Below are 15072 nucleotides of genomic sequence, written 5' to 3' on the forward strand. Positions count from 1 at the left end.
TTCTGCTTTGCAGAAGGCTGAACTAAGCCTCCAGTTACTTTAATTCACCACTCCTGTCTGACCTCTCTCTCTCCGGCTTCCTCCAGACTTACAAAGCTCAAGGCGCAGCAGCTCCACCTTCTGATATGGCCCTCAAACTCCACAACTTCAGTCATGCAGTCCTGCAGCTCACATTTCCCACACTCAAGTTTTCTCTCCCCTCTCTTGGCCCCGATGCACAACTGAGACCTCATCCCTTGTGACATTCAGTCACTCCTGGTTCCTCTCTGCACCCCTCATCAATTCTTTTTCACATTCATAAAACTTCCTTAAGCTTATTTCATTTTTATATTGTTCATTCTGATGAAAGTGCATCCACTTAAAATCCTAGTTCTGTTGCCTAAATCGTTGCATATTCCCAGCATTTTCTGTTTTTATTCCAGGTTTTTTTCCAATGTAACATAGGAGACTGAAGCATCACTGCCTGGTATGGAAACTCCACTGCAGTGGACAGGAGGCTCTACAACAGGTAGTCAAAACTGCTCAATGTTTCACCAGCACCATCCTACCCACCACCAAGGACATAGATACAGAAAGATGCCGGAAAAGGGCCAGTTCATGGACTGTTTGTCCCACTCTCATCAGGGAGGAGGCTCCGTAGCATCCATGCCAGGACCACCAGACTCAAAAACAAGTACTTTCCCTACAGAGCAAGGTTGATCAACACCTGCACTCACCAACCCACCCCTCTACACCCCTAACTTTATAATTTTCTGTCAGTCACCTTATGTACAGACACTCCCATCACTTTATGGACAATCAATAAGCTGTCTTATGTATTTATAGACATTGTGTTTTTTTTGTACTGCATTAGATATGGATTAATAATTTTGTTCTCCTTTACACTTGTGTACAGAAAATGACATTAAGCAATCTCGAATCTGGAAAAAATCATGAGGACATAGATAGGGCAAATGCACAGAGTTTCCTTCCCAGGGTTGAGGGTTCAAAAATCTATTGAATATTGAAAAGCCTAGACAGACTGTATGTGGAGAGGATGCTTCTTAATAGCCTCAGAATAGAGGAATGTCCATTTAGCCAGAGTGTTATGAATCTGTGGAATTCATTGCCACAGATGGCTGTGGAGACCAAATCATTCTGTTCATTCAAAGCAGAGGTTAATAGGTTTTTGATTAGACAGGGGAGAAGGCAGGAGAATGGGGCAGAGAAGGATAATAAATCGTTTATGATTTGACGGCAGACTCAGTGGGCTGAATAGCATAATTCTGCTCCCGTGTCGCATGGCCTTACAGAACTAGAGGGCATAGGTGAGAGGGGAAAGATTTAGCAGGACAACTTTTTCAAAGGGAGTGTGGTAAGTAAATGGAATGAGTTGACAGTGGAAGTGGTAGAGGTGGATATAATTAAAACATTTGAAAGATACTACTTTCGTGCTGTATGACGCTATGAGTGCATCGGTTGCTGAACTGGACTGTCACACAGCAGATACAATGGAGTAAGAAAAAGGAGTGATTCAAACTTACCCTCAAAGTCCAGGTGCAGTCTGCTTGTGGAGGGTAATATGCTGGGTAATAGGGGGAAGAGATGTTCCCAGATCCTTCCAGTAGCTCATTGCACTCTGTCAGAAATAAGTGACCTTTCTGGTTAGTGAAGGGCAGCTTACACATCAGTACAGGAACAGAGACATGTGGATTCCAAAAGCAGAGTAAACAGCAGTAGTTGCACTGATTAAATCTCAGGGAGGCCCTGGTGACATCCCAATATCCAGCTGTTAGAGGCTCAACATGATTCAGCATTTGTATAGTAAAGTATCATATAAAGAAATGTAATCAAATTCAACACTGCCACAGAAACATGTTGACCCAAGCCAGGGATGCTGAGGATCATTGATGGCTAGCCAGTATTCCACAGAAGATCTGGTGCAGTGTGTTGACCCAAAATGGTGTCAATTCCTGTCCTCTCACAGATGCTGTTCAACCTGCTGAGCTCCTTCAGTGGACTGTCTGCTTTATTTGGCAAAATGACCTCACAGAGATGAAATGAATTAGAAATTGCTGCTGATTTCAAACGTGGCATTGGCTAATGAATGCATGCGCAGTGGAAACCAATTACCAACCCATTAAGCCCATCCGGCCAGGACTCAGCCAGATTTTCCCCTGGTACCAGCAGTAGGAAGGGTGCATGTGGAAACACACAGTAACACAGAACAGTACAGTGCAGGAACAGGTCCTTCAGCATAGTGTTATCCCAAAATAATTAAACTAGGATTTAAATACCTAACGAGACTACTCCCTTTTGTCTACAGTGTCCATATTATTCCATTCTCTTCATTTCCATTGTGCCTATTTAAGAGCCTTTGCAATTCCACCAAACCCAGCTGGGAAAGGAGGAGGGCTGGGCATGGGACTAGCAACCCCACCCTGTAAAAACCCAGAACTACAGAAATGCCAACAGAAGATCCAAAAAAAGCCATCTCACAGGCATTAGAAAAATTCCCCCACTTGGGATCCAGTACCAACCTGATTTTTCCAATCTACTTGCATATTGACTATTATAACGTTATCCTTTTGACATGTATTTTCTCTCTCTGGTTGTAATTTGCAGCCCATATCCTTCCTACTGTTTGAGAGTCTGTACACAATTCCCATCAGGGTCATCAGCTCCTTAGTTCAACACCTTCAAACCCTATGTCACCTTTTCCGTATGATTTGATTTCATTTTTTTTTACCAGCAGAGCCACTTCACCCCCTCTGCCCACCTGCCTGTCCTTTTGATACATGTTTATCCTTGGATGTTAAGCTCCCAACTACGATCTTCTTTCAGCCATGATTCAGTAATGCCCACAATGTCATACATGCCAACCTGTAACTGCGTTGCAACTTCACCTACCTTATTCTGTACACTGCATGCATTCCAATATAACACCGCCAGTCCTGTATTTACCCTTTTCAATTTTGTCCTCCTTTTACATTGCAACTCATCCAGTTGACTGCAATTTTGCCCTGTCATCAGCCTCTCCTTGCTTGGAGTCTCACTATACATTGCCTCAGTAAACCAACTAACCCATCCTCAGCACTATCACTCTAGTTCCCATCCTCCTGCCAAATTAGTTTAAACCCTCCTGAATAACTCTAGCAAACTTGCCCGCAAGGATATTGGACCCTCTTGGGTTCGGGGTAACCCATTCCTTTTGTACAAGTTATTCCTTCCCTAAAGGGGTCCCAATGATCCATAAATCTGAAGCCCTGTCCCCTGCACCAGTTCCTCAGCCATGCATTCATCTGCCAAATCATCCTGTTCTTGCCCTCACTGACATGTGGCACAAGCAGCAATCCAGCGATTTCAACCCTGGAGATTCTGTTTCTCAGCTTTCAACCTAGCTCCCCAAAATCTCTCTTCAGGACCTCCTCACCTTGTCTCTGTATGTCATTGGTGCCAATATGTATCATGGCTGTTCACACAACCCCTTTAGAATACACTACAGCAGACTCAATGCCAGAATCCCAGTCACTGTGGTAGGTTGACCCCTTAAGAGTATCTAAAGTGGTATATTTATTATTGTGGGGAATGGCCACAGGTGTACTCTGCACTGAATGTACATTTCCCTTCCTTCTCCTGACAGTCACCCTGTTACCTGCCTCCTGCAAACTAGAGGTGACTACCTCCCTGTAGCTCCTGTCTATTGCTTCCTCAGTCCCCCATATGAGCCAAAGGTCATCGAGCTGCAGCTCCAGTTCCTTAACACGCTCTCTGAGGAGCTGCAGCTCAGTGTACCTGGTGCAGATGTGGTTATCCGGGAGGCTGGAGGTCTCCCAGAATTCCCACATCCCACACACATTACAGAACACTGCCCCGGATAGGAAATAAACAGAGAGATAGTCAATATTAACAAAGAACTAGCAAAAAGTTGGAACAACAGAAGAAATTAGCATAATAGCGAGTAAGGACATTACCTCAGAACTCTATTATTGATCTGTTAGAATGGAGCCAAAGATCATCAAGGGGCAGATAATGTCGATGGGACTGTTTGTGCACCCTGAAACAGCAGGGATGACACAGGAAACAGGAGACATTTGCAATTAAGGCACAACTGTAATTAGGAGTGAGTTTAATGTACAAATATACTGGTTGAACCAACCAGGGATGTTACCGTGGAGGAGGATCTAATAAGTCAAGAAACAAACTAGGGAAGGGACCATACTATTCTGCGTAGTGTGGAATGTGGATTCTTGGGAAAGAGCAAGAAAACTGATGATAGGACAAGATTGCAGTCAACAAGATGAGTTGCATGGAAAAGGGGAACAAAATCGAAAAGGGTGATGAATACAGGACTGAAGGTGTTATAATTGAATGCACACAGTATACGGAATAAGGTAGACGATCTTGTAGCGCAGTTAGAGAGATTGGCAGCTATGATGTTGTGGGCATCACTGAGTTGTGGCTGAAAGAAAATTATAGTTAGGAGCTTAACATCCAAGGATACACATTGTATCAAAAGGACAGGCAGGTAGGCCGGGGGCTGGGGGTGGGATGTTTCCGTTGGTAAAAAAAATAAAATAAAATCCTGAGACAGAGATGACATAGGATCAGAAGATGTTGTATCATTGTGGGTAGAGCTCAGAAGCCACAAGGGTAAAAAGATTCTGACAGGAGTTGTGTACAGGCCTCTGAACAGCAGCAAAGATATGGGCTACAAATTACAACAGGAGATAGAAAAGACATGTCAAAAAGGAAATGTTCATCATGGGGAATTTCAATATGGAGGAAGATTGGGAAAATTAGGTGGTTACTGGATCCCAAGAGGGGAATTTGTAAAATGTCTACAAGATGGCATTTTAGGACAGCTAAGGGGATCAGCTATTTTGGATTGGGTACTGTGCAATGAACTGGTATTGATTAGAGAGCCTAAGGTAAAGGAACCCTTCGGAACCAGTAATCATAATATAATAGAATTCGCCCTGCAATTTCAGAGGGAGAAGCTAAAGTCAGTATTGCAGTGGAGGAAAGGCATGAGAGAGCAGCTAGCCAAAGTTGACTGCTGTCCCCTTCCAGCAGGGACGACAGCTGACAGGCAATGGCTGGAATTTCTGGAAGCCATTCTACTTCTGGAAGCATCTCAAAGATGAAGGAGTGTTCTAAAGGCAGGATTACGCAACTGTGGCTAATAATGGAAATCAAAGACATCATGAAAGCAAGAGAGAAAGCATGTAATAGAGCAAAATGTAGTGCAAGGTTAGAGGATTGGCAAGCTTTTAAATACCAACAGAAGACAACTGAAAAATTCATAAAGATGGTAAAGATGGAATATAAAGGTCAGCACACCAAAAATATCAAAGAGGGTACCAAAAATTTCTTCGGATATATAGTGTAAAAAAAGATATATATAAAGATATACAGAGAAGCAAGTGGAGATATTGGACCGCTGGAAAATGATGCTGGAGAGGTAGTAATGGGGGACAAGGAAACGGTGGACACACTGAATAAGTATTTTGCATCGGTCTTCACTGTGGAAGACACTAGCAATATTGTGAAGGTTTGCATGCGTTAGGGGACAGAAGTGAGTGAAGTTGCTTTTACTAGGGAGAAGGTGCTTGAGAAGCTGAAGGTAGGTTAAGTCATCTAGACCATACGGACAACACCCCAAGGTTCTGAAAGAGGTGGCTGAAGGAATTGTAACGATCTTTCAAGAATTAATAGATACTGGCATTCTGCTGGAGGACAGGAAAACTGCAAATCTCACTCACTCTTCAAGAAAGGAGAGAGGCAGAAGAAAGGAAATTATAGGGCAGTTAGTTGATTGGGAAGATATTGGAGTTGATTGCCAAGGATGTGCTTTTGGTGAGGCATATGATAAAATAGGCCAAAGTCTGCATGGAGCCCATGGTATTACAGGAAAGATACCAGCATGGATAGAGCTTTGGCTGATTGACAGGAGGCAAAGAGTGGGAGTAAAGAGAGCCTTTTCTGAATGGCTGCTGGTGACAAGTAGCGTTCCACAGGAGTCTGTGTTGGGACCGGTTCTTTTTACGTCAAATATCAATGATTTGGATGACAGAATTGATGGCTTTGTGACCAAGTTTGTGGATGATACAAAGATAGGTGGAATCACAGTTATTCTAGAATTGATTATTTTCTTATTGATCATCGTTTATTAACAGATGTTATTGATTGTAAATATGATTCTATTGCTATTTCGGATCATGCACCTTTGAAGTTATCTATCAAGATTTCGGACTTTTCTAATAATACTAGATCTTGGAGACTTAACGCTACTTTGCTTCAAGATCCAGAATTCATCACCTACATAAAACAGCAAATTGACTTGTTTTTCTCAACAAACTATACAGAAGAGATTGACAGAGGAATACTTTGGGACTCTTTTAAGGCTTTTATCCGTGGACAAATTATCTCATATTCCGTTGGTAAAAGAAAACAAAAATATTTAGATATTGGTTTATTAGTGGATAAAATTAAAGAAATTGATAAGATTTATTCCGTGACTCCTACCAAAGAACTTTATAAGAAGAGAGTTGAGCTTCAAATGGAGCATAGCTTATTATTATCTTCTTCAATTGAGAATCAATTAATTAGGACCAGGGTTCAATTTTATATCCATAGTGATCGAACTGGTAAATTATTAGCTAACCAATTAAAAGCTATTTCGACTAAGCGACAAATTATTAAAATTCGTAAACAAGACGGCAATCTGACTACTGATCATAAAGAAATCAATAACACTTTTCAAGATTTTTATAAATCTTTATATCAATCAGAATTTGACGGCGATCTGTCCATGATGGATAACTTTTTTAACAATTTGAATATTTCCAAACTGACAGATGAAGATCGTAGTTTGTTTGATGCTCCTATCTCTTTGGCCGAAATAGGAGAGGCCATCTCATCAATGAATTCAGGGAAAGCTCCTGGTCCTGATGGTTATATTATAGAATTTTTTAAAACTTTTTCTTCTTTGCTTTCCCCTTGGTTATGTGAAATTTTTAATGATGCATTTGTTAAGAAGAGATTACCTCAGTCTTTTTATGAAGCTATCTCTCTAATTCTTAAAAAAGATAAGGATCCCACTTTATGTGCATCTTATTGCCCTATATCACTATTAAATGTAGATTCTAAGATTCTTACAAAAATTTTAGCTATTAGGTTAGAAAAGGTATTATCACAGATTATTTCAGAAAACCAAACTGGTTTTATTAGGAATCGGTATTCCTTTTTTAATATTAGAAAATTGATTAATATAATTTATACTTCATCACCCACAATTCCAGAATGTGTTATTTCACTAGATGCTGAAAAAGCTTTTGATAGAGTTGAATGGGTATACTTATTTAACACTTTGAGATATTTTAATTTTAGTCCTAATTTTATATCATGGATCAAACTAATATATCATAAACCTGTTGCTTCTGTGCTTACAAATAATTACAGATCTTCTTTTTTTCAATTATCTCGTGGTACGAGACAAGGTTGTCCCTTAAGTCCTTTATTGTTTAATATTGCATTAGAACCTTTAGCCATCGCTATTCGTGAATCTCCTAATATTTTTGATATTACCCGTAATGAGAAATTATACAAGTTATCACTTTATGCTGATGACTTGTTGTTATATATTTCTGATCCTGACAGGTCTATTCCCGCTATTTTATCCTTGTTGGCTCAATTTGGTAGTTTTTCTGGTTATAAACTAAACTTGGATAAGAGTGATTTATTCCCTTTAAACGCGCAAACTTTATTGAATGAAAGGACACCATTTAAAGTTGTTGATGATAACTTTATCTATTTAGGTATAAAAATTACTAAGAAATATAAAGATTTATTTACATTGAATTTTCTACCTATGCTTTATCAAATTCAACAACTTACTACAAGATGGTCTCCCTTATCCTTATCATTAGTTGGTCGGATTAATGCTATTAAAATGATGATTCTACCGAAATTTTTATATTTATTTCAAGCTTTACCAATTTTTATTCCTAAATCTTTTTTTGATAACATTGATTCAAAAATTTCTTCATTTGTGTGGCAAAATAAAAATCCTAGGTTAAGTAAAAGGCAATTACAAAAATCTAAAAAAGATGGTGGTTTAGCTCTACCTAACTTTAGATTTTACTATTGGGCGAATAATATTCGTAACTTAATTTATTGGAAATCAGATTTGGATTCACCATTGTGCCCACAGTGGGTAAATTTAGAATGCAATGAGGCACAGGGATATTCTCTATTCTCCGTTCTGGGTTCTTCTCTTTCTGCTGATTTAGTTAAATTCAATAAACAGATATCCAACCCTGTTGTCAAACACACATTACGAATTTGGTTTCAATTTCGTAAATTTTTCACTCTGAAAAACTTTGTTCTTGATAGCCCTATTTTACTTAATTTTTTTTTCAAACCTTCTTTGACAGATCAAGCTTTTAGCATATGGAAAAGGAAAGGTATAAAATGCTTTCGTGATCTCTTCTTTGAAGGTAGTTTGATGTCTTTCGACCAACATTCCAACAAATTTGAGTTACCTAAATCTAACTTTTTTAGATACTTACAAATCAGAAATTTTTTACATAAAATTCTACCATCCTTCCCCAATTCAACTTCAATGGACTTTTTAGGTATGATTTTTACCTTAAATCCCTATCAGAAGGGATTAGTGGCTTTTATTTATAATATGATTATGAAGATACAACCAGAAATATCAGGTAGAATTAAACAAGAATGGGAAAAAGAACTTCTATACAATATATCAATAGAAAAATGGGAAAAAATTTTACAAATGGTTAATTCTTCTTCTATACGTGCTAAACATGCTTTAATACAATTTAAAATTGTACATAGAGCTCATATGTCTAAAGATAAGCTTGCTCGATTCTCTTCTCAGATTAACCCTCAATGTGACAGATGTCATTCAGATGTGGCTTCATTGACCCACATGTTTTGGTCATGTCCCACTTTACATAACTATTGGAAGGACATATTTGCTACCATTTCCTCAATTTGGAATATCGATTTACAACCTCATTCTATTACTGCAATTTTTGGTATACCAAATGAGGATGATAATCAGTTTTCCCCTTCAATTAGACGAATGATTGCTTTTGTAACATTAATGGCTAGAAGGTCTATATTACAAAATTGGAAAGAAGTAAATCCTCCTACCACGTTCCAGTGGTTCTCTCAAACTATTTCTTTTCTGAGCTTGGAAAAAATTAGAAGCACTATTTTTGACTCATCAATTAAATTTGAAGAAACTTGGGGACCGTTCATTCGACATTTTCATATGAATTAATTTGGCCTCTTCCAGACCTTCTCTCTACTTATTCTTGTTCAGGTATGGAGTTCCGGAGTTTTTGGCACTATCATATACAAATAAACTGTTATTATTGCCCATGTTAGTTTAGTTTAGTATTTTTTTTAATATTTTTTGTCTGTATTTTTATAATTTTTTTCTTTTTCTTTTGATGATTATTTTTATTTTTTTCATATAATTATTATAGACTTGATTGATAATGTACTATGTTTTTCTGTTGATATTTTAATAGGATATTGTTATCCTACTATTAATTCAATTTCAAGTCTTATGCATTTATAACCTATTTATTATTATATTATGTTTTTTTTATATATTAAATTCAATAAAAAGATTGAAAAAGAAAGAAAGAAGATAGGTGGAGGGACTGATCACGTTGAAGAAGCAGGGAGTCTGCAGAAGGATTTGGACAGATTAGGAGAATGCAGATGGAATACAGTGTTGGGAAGTGTATAATCATACACTTTGGTAGAAGAAATAAATAAATAAATAAATAAATGTGCAGACTATCTTCTAAATGGAGAGAAAATTCAAAAATCGGAGGTGCAAAAGGACTTGGGAGACCTCATGCTGAGGACCTTCTGTCGGATTCCCTAAAGGTTAATTTGCAGGTTGAGTTGGTAGTGAGGAAGGCAAATGCAATGTTAGCATTCACTTCCAGAGAACTAGAATTTTAAAAACCAAGGATGCAATGCTGAGGCTTTATAAGGTACTGGTGAGACCTCAGTTGGAGTACTGTGAGCAGTTTTGTGCTCCTTATCTAAAAAAGGATGTACTGACATTGGAGAGGGTTCAGAGAAGGTTTTAGAAAATTATTCCAGGAATGAAAGGGTTAACGTACGAGGAGTGTTTGATGAATCTGGGCCTGGACTCACTGGAATTCAGAAGAATTGGGGTGGGGGATCTCATTGAAACCTATTGATTGTTGTAAGGACTCAACAGAGCGGATGTGGAGAGAATGTTTCCTATGGTGGGAGAGTTTTGCACTAGAAGGTACAGGCTCAAAATGGAGGGATGCCCATTTAGAATGGAGACAAGGAGGAATTTCTTTCGTGAGAGGGTGGTGAATCTGTGGAATTCATTACCACAGACGGCTGTGGAGGCCAAGTCATTTGGAATATTCAAGACAGATTGATAAGATTCTTGATTAGTCAGGGCATGAAGGAATATGGGGAGAAAGTAGGAGATTGGGGCTTGGGGGGTGGAATGGATCAGCCCTGATGAAATGGCAGAGCAGACTCGATGGGCCAAAAGACCTAATTCTGCTCCTATATTTTATGGTCTTCAACACTATTCTGCACTCTTGTTATTGCTGTCCCTTGACAACCTCAATGAGGTTTGCAATGCCTATGACAAAACTGTGGAACATTACTTCACAGACTGACAATGGTTAGGCAATTAGAGATCCCACGGATGAATTACAACAGATGTTCATTATGTCTGACACTATAATCAATTGCAACAAATAATAGATTCGATGAGGAGAAATGCAAAATGGTCAAAACAAGCACCAAATCTGAAAAGTGGGAGTTTGAAATGCAGCAAATGAGGACAGAGGAATTGAGTATGAAGGGGAATGCAATGAGAAGGAACTTGAAGAGAATATAAAGATTGACTATAAGATCTCCTGTAGTACATGTAGAGATAAATATCAGTGGAAGTAAATGTTGATCACTACAGTTAGAAACAGGAAAACAATTAAACACTGATTTTGATGCTAATTTCACAAAGGACACAAGTAAGCACCCAGAGATAACGGGGAATGCAGGGTGCAGTGAAAATAGAACTGAATGAAGTCGCTATTTGTAGGAAAATGGTTTTAGTGAAAATTATGAGATTGAAGGCTGATAAATTCCCAGGGTTTGGTCATCTGCATTCTAAACCACTTTGGAAAGTGGCCTGAGAAATGGTTAAGGATATCAAGAACATAAAAGATACTACAGCTGCTGCAGATCTTGAGCAATACACACAAAATGCTGGAAGAACTCAGCAAGTCAGGCAGCATCTATGGAGGAGAATAAACAGTCAACGATTCAGACTAAGAACTTTCATTGAGACTGGAAAGGTGGGGAGGTGAAGAAAGGAATACAAGTTGGCAGGTGATCGGTGAAAGTACCCAAGGGGGAGGTGGGGAGATAGGAAGCTGAGGCAGGAGGGATGAAATATGTTGGGAGGTGATATGAAAGCAAGCTAGCAAAAAATATCAAAGTGGATAGTAAAAGTTTTTTCAAGTATGTTAAAAATAAGAGAGAAATGAGAGTGGACATAGGACAACTAGAAAATGAGGCAGGAGACAAGGAGATTGCAGATGAACTAAATGAGAATTTTGTGTCAGTCTTCACTGTGGAAGACACTAGCAGTATGCCTGATGTTGCAGTGTGTGAAGGAAGAGAAGTGGGTACAGTTACAATTACAAGAGAGAAGGCACTTAAAAAGCTAAAAGACCTCAGGGTAGATAAGTCACCCGGACCAGATGAACTCCATCCTAGGGTTCTGAAAGAAGTAGTGTTAGATTGTGGTGGCATTAGAAATGATCTTTCAAAAATCATTGGACTCTGGCATGGTGACAGAGGACTGGAAAATTGCAGATGTCACTCCACACTTTAAGAAAAGAGGAAGGAAGCAGAAAGAAAATTATAGACCAGTTAGCCTGTCCTCAGTGGTTGGGAAGATGTTAAGTGTCAATAGCTAAGGAGGAGGTGATGGAGTACTTGGAGACACAGAACAAGATAGTACAAAGTCAGCATTGTTTCCTTCAGGGAAAATCCTGCCTGACGAATCTGTTGGAATTCCTTGAGGAGATTACAAGTAGGATAAATAAAAGGGATGTAGTGGATGTTGTATATTTGGACTTTCAGAAGGCCTTTGACAAGGTGCCACACATGAGGCTGCTTAACAAGTTAAGAGCCCATGGAATTACAGGAAAGTTACTAACATGGTTAGAGCATTAGCTAATTGGTAGGAGGCAGCAAGTGGGAATAAAAGGATCCTTTTCTGATTGGCTGCCAGTGACTGGTGGTGTTCTGCAGGAGTTGATGTTTGGACCACTTCTTTTTATGCTGTATATCAATGATTTAGATGATGGAATAGATGGCTTTGTTGCCAAGTTTGCAGATGATACGAAGATTGGTGGAGGAGCAGGTAGTGTTGAGGAAATAGACAGATTAGAAAGAGATTAGGAGAATAGGCAAGAAAGTGGCAAATGAAATACAATGTTGGAAAATGCATGGTCACCTACTTTGGCAGTAGAAATAAATGTGCAGATTATTTTCTAAACGGGGAGAAAATCCAAAAATCTGAGATGCAAAGCAACTTGGGAGTCCTTGTGCAGAACACCTTTAAGGTTAACTTGCAGTTCGAGTTGGTGGTGAGGAGGTGAAAATGCAATGTTAGCATTCATTTCAAGAGGTCTAGAATACAAGAGCAGGGATGTGATGCTGAGGCTTTATAAGGCACTGGTGAGGTCTCACCTTGAATATTGTGAACAGTTTTGGGACCTTCATCTTAGAAAAGATGTGCTGGCATTGGAAAGGGTCCAGAGGAGGTTCACAAGGATGATTCCAGGAATGAAAGGGTTATCATACAAGGAACATTTGACGGCTCTGGGTCTGTACTCACTGGAATTTAGAAGGATGAGGGGGAATCTCATTGAAACCTTTTGAATGTTGAAAGGCCTAGACAGAGTGGATGTGGACAGGATGTTTCCCATGGAGGGAGAGTCTAGAACAAGAGGGCACAGCCTCAGGATAGAGGGGCACCCTTTCAAAACAGAGATGTGGAGAAATTTCTTTAGCTAAAAGGTGGTGAATTTGTGGAATCTATTGCCACATGCAGCTGTGGAGGCCAAGTCGTTGGGTGTGTTTAAGGCATCGATTGATAGTTTCTTGATTGGACATGGTGTCAAAGGTTACAGGGAGAAGGCCAGGAACTGGGGTTGAGGAGGAGAGGGAAAAAAAAACAGAATCAGCCATGAATGAATCAGCCAGATGGCCTAATTCTGCTACCATGTCTTATGGTCTTATAAGGGCTGAAGAAGCACAAATCTGATCGGAGAAAGCAGAGAATCGTGGAAGCGAGGGAAAGAGGAGAAGCACCAGAGGGGTTGAGGAGAAAGGCTGAGGGGGTGACAAGAACAGGCAATGGAAAAAGAGAGAAGGGTGGAGAAATTACCAGAAGTTAGAGAAATTGATGCTCATGCCATCAGGTTGGAAGCTGTCTAGACAGAATACGAGGTGTTACTCATCAAACATGATTTTGGCCTCATTTTAACATAGAGGCGGCCATGCACGGATATGTCAGAATGGCTACAGGGAAATCCTACCTTTTATGGCAGACAAAGCAAAAGTCATCAACAAAGCAGTCCCTTAATCTATGTCCATTCTCACCAGTATAGAGGTCGCCACACCAGGAGCACCAAATACAAAAGGTGATCCCAACAGAGTTGCAGGTAAAGTTGTCACCTCACCTGGAAGGACTGTTTGGGGCCCTGAATGGTGGTGAGGGAGGAGATGAATGGGCAGGTGTTGCACTTGTCACACAGTTGAAGGAAAGGTGTACATAGTAGTAGGATCGCATTGGAGATGGCTGAAGTTCCAGAGGATGCTATGCTGAACACGGAAGCTCATGGGGTGGTAGGTACTGCAAGGAGAAAGGAAACTATCCCTGTTATAAGGACAGAAGGATGGGGAGAGGGCAAATATGTAGAAAATGGAGGAGATTGCGGTGAGGGCAGTATCAATAGTGGTCAAAGGAAAACCCTGTTTGTTGGGGGGAAAAGAAAAGGGGGTTTTAGAATGGAAAGTACCCCACATAGATGTTCTAGAATGGAAAGCCTCATCCTGGCAACAGGTTGGCAGAGATTGGGCCAATCCCCATCTTTGGAGGGGTTAAATAGGGCAAAGTGCTTTCCCCAATTTTGTTTAACTCTGCATTTTTACAAGTATCAGGGTAGGAAGAGTTATGGTAAAGATAGCTGTGAGAGTAGGTTTCTGAAAGATATCAGTAAATAGTCTGTTTACAGAAATGGAGACAAAAGGGATCGAGAAAAGGGAGAGAAATGTCAGAGATGGACCAAGTAAATGAGGGCAGGTTGGAAGTTAGAGGGAAAGTTGATGAAATTGACAAGCTGAAGGACATTCAGGAAAACGCAGGACAGGGCACTTAATTTCAATGATCAGCTATGCTCACACAGATCGGTGGGGCAGGCTCACAAATCCAACCCTGATTAGACTTCTGTGTCAAGTCTGCGACTCGAATCACAATCTGTGGCTGAGCTCACAGCCCTCCCCATGGGTGCCCATGTGAAGAGATTTTACCTCCTCTCTCTGGAAGTTGTCTGAACACAGCTTTGAAACCTGGGTAATTCTCATCGTCATCTGTCATCAAGGTCACCAGCATCACATTGCGAGAAGATATTAACTTGAGTGCATTGGTTGGAGGGTATATGCCACAGCGCCTGCCAATGAGAAGAAAGAAGATCAGATACATTGTATATTACCAGGAAGTGCCAGCATGTTCAGGAACTTCCATGCATACATAACGACATAAGGTCTGAGGCTGCTGACAGCTGTTTGTCCACAGGGTTAATGTATGAAGAATATTTGATGATTCTAGGCTTGTACTCGCTGGAGTTTGGAAGAATGGGGGGTGGGGAGCGAGTTGGAGGTGGAGGATCTCATTGAAACCTACCTATATAGAGTGGATGTGGAGAGGATGCTTCCAATAGTGGAGGAATCTACGACCAGAGAACACAACCTCAA

General features: G+C 40.0%; 1 protein-coding gene across 1 annotated transcript in view; it reads right to left on the minus strand.

The window, feature by feature from the left end:
• The window catches only part of LOC132385214 (suppressor of tumorigenicity 14 protein-like), a 131460-nt gene that overhangs the window by 51857 nt on the left and 64531 nt on the right, over positions 1 to 15072 (minus strand). Inside the window, exons 8-9 of the mRNA XM_059957136.1 lie at positions 14629 to 14768; positions 1524 to 1618 (exon numbers count right to left, since the gene is read on the minus strand). Of these exons, the coding sequence (XP_059813119.1) occupies positions 1524 to 1618; positions 14629 to 14768 (235 nt within the window). The remainder of the gene's footprint in view (positions 1 to 1523; positions 1619 to 14628; positions 14769 to 15072) is intronic.

The sequence above is a fragment of the Hypanus sabinus genome, chromosome X2 (genome assembly GCF_030144855.1).
Source record: "Hypanus sabinus isolate sHypSab1 chromosome X2, sHypSab1.hap1, whole genome shotgun sequence".
In the NCBI taxonomy this organism is placed as follows: Eukaryota; Metazoa; Chordata; class Chondrichthyes; order Myliobatiformes; family Dasyatidae; genus Hypanus; species Hypanus sabinus.